Below are 7134 nucleotides of genomic sequence, written 5' to 3' on the forward strand. Positions count from 1 at the left end.
TATTAAGAATTCACTCTTGTATTAAAGATATATATACAAGGAGAGTTACTAGGCTGTTTGTAGTAGAAAACATGTTGATAGACATTTACATATAGGAAGCTGGGGGGAAAGAACTTACAAATGTAAACCTGTATTTATGAGCATTGAAAAGGGCACAAAAGGACACTAATGCAATTGTTAATACTGGTTACTGCTATTGGAAATCAATTGTAAAAAGGCCAAACATTAAAACACAGTATACTAAAAGAACAAAAGTCCACTGCATAAAAGTGTCCCCAAATCTTTTGCACGGGTAGAATTTCAAGTGATGACGCCTGTTTAAACAACTTTAAGCTAAACAAACACACAACTTTTGGGGTACAAAAAACATACTACTCAACTCTTAATATCTATCTCCTTATATACATTCAGTATCTAATAATTCCCTTATGTACATTCAATTTCAAATAATACATGGTATAGGAAAGAGAAGCAATGATTCAAGAGGCATGGTTCCAATCCGAGCACTGCCTTAAAGTTCTTAAACTTGAGCAAGAACATAATGTTCTGGAGCCTCACTTTCCTCATATATAAAACAAGAATACTTCCTGCTTCATCCAATCCACACAATTCTTGTGAGGTATACATTATCAAACACTAAATACAAAGAATCACTTAATGCAGACTCCCTAACATATATAAGTAAAAAGGTGGGTGTGGGGAGAAGGCTTTAAAAAGTTAACAAAATGCTGGTATTTTACAAATACCTTTTATGTGCCAAGCATGGTACTAGGTCCTGGCATGGACAGAAAATAATAAACAATAGTCGCAATACTTAAGAACTTCACAACTAAGGGGAGTCTGGCTGGCTCGGTCAGTAGAGAATGTGACTCTTGATCTCAGGGTCCTGAATTCTAGCCCCTCGTAGTGGGTAGACTTTATTTAAAAATAAAACATTGGGGCGCCTGGGTGGCTCAGTCGATTGAGCATCCGACTTCGGCTCAGGGCATGATCTCGCGGTCCGTGAGTTCGAGCCCTGCGTTGGGCCCTGTGCTGACAGCTCAGAGCCTGGAGCCTGTTTCAGATTCTGTGTCTCCCTCTGTCTCTGACCCTCCCCCGTTCATGCTCTGTCTCTCTCTGTCTCAAAAATAAATAAATGTTAAAAAAAAATTTTTTTTTTTAAATAAAGAATAAACAAAACAAAACTTCACAACCAGTAGGAAACAGGTATATACAACTCAAAGTGCAGCATGCATAACATGCCTATGAGAGGTACACCAGAGAGCTTTCTGGAAGTTAAGAAGCAGGAGAGATGATTACTACCCTTGCTGATCAGAGCAACTTTCATGGATAGTTGAACTAGGTCTTAAACAGGATTAACATAGGATTTGTCATCCAAACCAGGACTCTGCTCCAAAATGAAAGGAAGTACTGAAATGAAAACATTTGAGATATTTGTGTATTGACTAACACATTTGTATTATGATACTGGTGGCTCTGTAAAACAGTTCTATTCAAAAACTAAGTTCAAAAATAATTTTCTTTAAAATATACCTGGAGCTTTTCTCCTGAAGAAAGATAACTCTGGGAGGGCCCTCTGTTGCCAATGCTTTAAATTTAAATGTAATGCTATCTTCCAAAAGTTTTGACAATTTGTTATTCCCCTAACCTCACCAAATCTACGAGAAGTAAAGACATGGCCCTGGCTTCTACACCTCCTACAAAAAATAGTCCCAGATATCATCCCTAACCATGTCATTCAATGGTACGGACAAATGTCATTTAGTTAGCGATGTCACCAAGTAGGAAAATCTGCATTGTGGACAATCACCCCAAAAACAAGGACTAGACTCAAATATTTGTGAACCCCAAACTGGAGAGCTGTTAATTTGTATCCCTAATGAGAAGGCTCCATTTTGGGGTCCTCAACAATTATAAGCAATACTTGCTTCTAAGCATACTAGATGCACTCTCATAAGTATACTTTGACTTTCTGTATGAAAGCCAAGCATTAACTTACCTCTCCTCCAAACAAGGGAACATGTACCTCAGGAGAACTCCTAACAGAGCTTCATGTCAAGGAAACACTATATTGGCACCAAAAGTCATTCAGATTTGTCTCAACTCCTGGGCCAGAGTTGCTGTGAATGATGGAATTCTGCAAGACTCCCTCCTGGCAAGCCCAGGAGGAGTCTGTGCAATTACTACCTATACCTGAGTTATGGCCTTCAGCCAAGATGAAAGGTCAAAACAAAAACTTAAGGAGAAAGCCACTGCTTTCTAATGTAAACACAATAAGAGATAAACAGATTCGGTACCAGCTCTGTGGGTCAGGTCAGATTAATCAGAGAAGCTGAAGGGATGGCATGTTTGGGGTAGAAAGGAGAAATGGATTTTATTGGGAGACAACTCTCAATGAGTTTCTCCTGTTTCTGCTTATCTTCTGGGAGGAGTTCTGGACTATCTTTTCAAGGATGTTATTTCAATAAACAGACTTGAAAGATAGATAATGTCTCCCCCTGGTGCAAAGACAAGACTTACTTGCTGTCCATAGTATCTTCCTAAAGCCAAAGGCCGAGCAGGTTTGCTAGTAGCCTCTTTAATAAAATTGGAAGTTCCCTAAACTCAGGGTTCCTTAGCTATGACACAGACCCATGTGTGCAACATCCACCTCTATCTACTGCCACTCCCATGGATTTATAGGACAAGGGATCCAATGCAAATGTGAATCTCCTGTTGCCTACTGTGCCAAGGCTAATACATAATACAGTCTTTTATCCCTTTATCAATATATCAATAATACAATCCTTTATAATATAAACAGGCTAACTTGTTAGCTGGCAAACAGGTTAAAATATAATAGTACATATTTCTTAACAGATGTTGGATTTTATCAAATGCTTTTTGTGTCTATTAAGATAATCATATAGGGGCGCCTGGGTGGCTCAGTCGGTTGAGCGTCCAACTTTGGCTCAGGTCATGATCTTGTGGTCCGTGAGTTCGAGCCCCGCGTCGGGCTCTGTGCTGACAGTTCAGAGCCTGGAGCCTGCTTCCAATTCTGTGTCTCCCTCTCTCTCTGCCCCTAATCCACTGGCATTCTGTCTCTGTCTCTCTCAAAAATAAATAAACATTAAAAAATTTTTAAAAAAAGATAATCATATAGTTTTTTGGGTTTTTTTGTGTGTGTTACTTTGGTGAATCACATTGAATCCCAAATATTAAACCAACACTGAATTCCTAGGATAAACCCCACTCAGTCATGACATATTGTCCACTTAATAGATTATTAGATTTGATTTACTAAAATTCTGTTTAGAATTTTTGCATTTATGGAGTGCCTGAGTTGTTCAGTCAGTTAAGCATCCAACTTTGGCTCAGGTCATGATCTCATGCCTCAAGGGTTTGAGCCCACATCCGGCTCTGTGCTGACAGCTCAAAGCCTGGAGCCTGCTCTGATTCGGTCTACCTTTCCCCACTCATGCTCTATCTGTCTGTCTCTCTCTCTCTCTCTCTCTCTCAAAAATAAATAAACATCAAAGAAATATATTTTTTTAAGAATTTTTGCATTTATGTTGATGATGGAGTTAGGTCTGTAGTTTCCTTTTCTTGTAATGTCTTTTCTGTATTGGGTGTTAGGATAATGATGGCCCTCAGAGAATATTGGGAAATATTCCTTCCTCTCCATTTTTTCTGGGAAAAGTTTGTATAAAATTGGTATTACTTAATCCTTAAATATTTGAAATAATATACCAGTGAAGCAATTTTGGCTACAGTTCTCTTTGTGGGAAGATTTTAAGTTACAATTTCAATTTATTTAATAAAGTAAGGCTATACTGGTTATCCATTTCTTCTTATATAAGCTTTGGTAATTTATGTCTTTAAAGATATTTATACATTTCACCCAAGTTGTCAAATTGATTGGCATAATAATGTTTAGAATATTCCCTTATGATCTTTTTTAATCTACAGACTCCATAGTGGTATCATCTTACTCCTAATATTGGTCATTGTGTCTCCTCTACTTTTTCTTTTCCTTTTTTTTTTTTTTATTTTTAAGATTTTATTTTTAAGAAATCTCCATACCCAACATGGGGCTTGAACTTACAACCCTGAGACCATGAGTTGCATGCTCTACTGGAGCACCTGGGTCACTCAGTGGGTTGAGTGTCTGACTTCAGCTAAAGGTCATGATCTCATGGTTGGTGAGTTCAAGCCCCACACTGGGCTAGCTGCTGTCAGCCTGTCAGCACAGAGCCAGCTTCAGATCCTCTGTCCTCCTCTCTCTGCCCCTTCCTGGCTTGCATTCTGCCAAAAATAAATAAATATTTAAAAGAGTTTCATGCTCTACCAACTGAGCCAGCCAGGTGCCCTTTTCCTCTCTTTTTTCTGACCAGGCTGACTTGGGGTTTGTCCATTTTATTGATCTTTGACAAACCAGCTTTTAGTTTCATTGATTTTCTCCACTACTTTTCTTTTCTGTTTCACTAATTTCAACTCTGATCTTTATTATTTCTTTTCATCTGCTAACTTCAGATTTCATTTGCTCTTTTTTCTAGTTTCTTGAAATGAAAGCTGGGGTCATTGATTTGTTATGGAAAAGTAAATGCAGTCCCTGCTATTCCATCCTGGCTAGAAACAGAAGTTTATAGCTTCTGTTTTTAATTGGTAGACCATCATAGTTTGTTTTGGTGCATTCATGAATTATGTATGTGCCACACCAATTAAAAGTATGTGTCTGCTCCATCAGTTTCTTAATAAGGATTTTGTTTTATCATGATGCTATAGTCCACTAAAATTTGTATTTATATATTCACTGACTCCACAAATAATTTCCCTTCCAATGAACTACCTTTTAAAATAAATTTACATTTGCATTCAGAACACAGTAAGATTGTCCACTTTTGAAAGAATGAACTTCAAAAAACTTTTTTAAAGCCAAGAACTGGCTAAGAAAAAAATGGAAATGATTGAAATACACTTGTTTTCTCTTTGAAACTATCTGATGATGATATACAACTACCATCATTTAACTTTTTGCAACATTTTTCTGCTAATGTGGCCAATCCATTAATAGCAATTACTTTTAATTTGTGGTAGTGTAAGAAGACGCAGTTACATATTCTTTTATGCATGACTTTTATAATCATTTTCAATTCTAAGTTTTCTATACGTATGGGACTGAAGCAATAACTGTTAATGGAGTGGATTAATTTAAAAACAAACTTGCCTAGTATAGTATTTCTTAAAGTTAACTTTACTATGTCATAATAGCTAAGGTTTTAAAGGTAAGTTTTATGGCTAAACCTACAGACATCTCAAACTCAGTGTCCAAAACTGAATTTTCTCATCCATCAAGCTTGTTCTCTTATACTTCACCTGCCATTCAAGCTAGAAACTATGGAGTCATTTTCCCCTTTTCCCCTACATCCAGTCAGTCAGCATTCCTATCGATTTAAATATAGCAAAATTATTGCAATTACCTCCTCCTCTTTAACCTATTAGTTTATGTCAAGCTAATCACCTGACTCCAACCATTTTAAGAGACTTCTAGCTTCTCTGGCTTCATTCCACTCCACCCTGCACACTACACTTGGTAAACCTTTTTTAATTATAAAAATGTCATTTCAGCATTCCAATATCTTTGACAGTTAAGTCCCCAGTAACCACAGGGCAATCCAAACTATACAACTCAGCAAACAATCTAGCCTCAGTTTACTTTTCAACTTCAGATTGAAATATTCCTCTGGTCTGTCACATACATTTTTAGTCACTTTGCTAGGTGTTTCCTATGCCATATACTTTAACATTACTACTGTTTATGTTTTTCCTTCTGCCTGTGCTCTTCCATGACCTGTGTTCCCGTTACATTTTGTACACACTCTAACACAACAATTAATACACCATATTAGTTGGAGTGTCAGATCTTTAGAGGAGCACTTGTGGTTCATTCACAATGAAAATTCCCAAACCCTCCCAGTGTGCCTAAGAACATACGCTTGATAGGTAAACATACGTAGGTAAACAAACGTAGGTAAACATATGCTTGATAAATTATATTCCAAACATTCAGCTATGTACGATAGTATCTATATCAACGTTTAATTTTCATCTCCAGTACAAGTTTTAACATAATAGCTAGAATTAATAATACTTGGAAAAAAAAAAAACGTAGCCATAAAAATAAACTTACTGCCCAAAGAAAAGGATGGGAACAAGAAGGGCAGGAAAGGATAAAAAGTCAAATATGCTGACTATTTAGGATGTAAGACAAGGAACACAGCCAGAAAAAAAAGCTGAGGAAAGCATGTGGCCTCTGGTCTAGAGCACTAGCTCAAGAAACCACTTTACCGGAAGCCAAAAAACGATCAGGGAGAATAACCAGCGAAGTGGCTCGTCAGTCCCACGCAGTGAGCCTGTGGGAACATCCGCAGAACTAATCACACACTCAAGGTGTTCGGCTTTGAGTAACTAGAATCTCGGGTTCCTGCGCGGCTTGGGCCATATACCCTACCGTGGAGGAGGCACACCCTAGGTTTTCTTGCAGAACTGATGGCCCGAGACGTGCACCTGGGCACACCTGCCGGGTATAGGGAGCGCTCCGCAGAAGAGCGATGGTAGAAAGGGAAAGATACACACGGAAGGGCGGGGGCGGGGGGAAGCGCTCCAGTCAATTAAGCAAGTAACTGACTGCCGAGTCCTGATACGACAGTGCACAAGGCAGATACGATCCCTGCCCTCGTGATGTGGAATCACTGCGGAAACGCGACTGCCCAGGACTGAGACGGGGACGAGAGCCCTCCGCGATCCAGGTTTCCAAAGTCGCTTCCCTTCAGACGCGAGGCGGCGGTGACCGCAGAGAACCACTCTATGCCCAGCCTGGGCCTCCTCCCGTGACCCCCGGCCCAGGACGGTCCCCTTGGCTCTCACCGAATCCTTTAATGAGCTCGGTGAAGACCCCGGGGTCGCTTTCCATGAGGCACCACTCCCCGGCATTGCCCGTCATGGCCCCGGCCACACACCGCCCCGCTCCACCTAAGGCTCTGGCCGCCCCCCGCACCAGCTGCCGCCGGGCACTGATCTCGGCAAAACCCGCCGCTGAGCTCGTCAACCCCACGTCACCCCGCCTACTTCCCGACAGCCTCCGGGCGCCGTCAC

The 7134-nt window shown here is 39.9% G+C and overlaps 1 protein-coding gene across 4 annotated transcripts in view; it reads right to left on the bottom strand.

The window, feature by feature from the left end:
- Positions 1-7134, bottom strand: part of UCHL5 (ubiquitin C-terminal hydrolase L5) — a 41483-nt gene that overhangs the window by 33667 nt on the left and 682 nt on the right. The window contains exon 1 of one of the 4 annotated variants that reach the window (XM_019465600.2): positions 6907-7103. The exons of 2 other annotated variants lie outside the window; for them this stretch is intronic. In XM_019465600.2, coding sequence (XP_019321145.1) covers positions 6907-6982 — 76 coding nt within the window. In that variant the 5' untranslated portion in view covers positions 6983-7103. Of the gene's footprint in view, positions 1-6906; positions 7104-7134 lie in introns of those variants that run through there. One more of the 4 variants, XM_019465599.2, reaches the window with a different exon arrangement.

This window comes from Panthera pardus, unplaced genomic scaffold, assembly GCF_024362965.1.
Source record: "Panthera pardus isolate Hobbes unplaced genomic scaffold, ASM2436296v1 HiC_scaffold_21, whole genome shotgun sequence".
Lineage (NCBI taxonomy): Eukaryota > Metazoa > Chordata > Mammalia > Carnivora > Felidae > Panthera > Panthera pardus.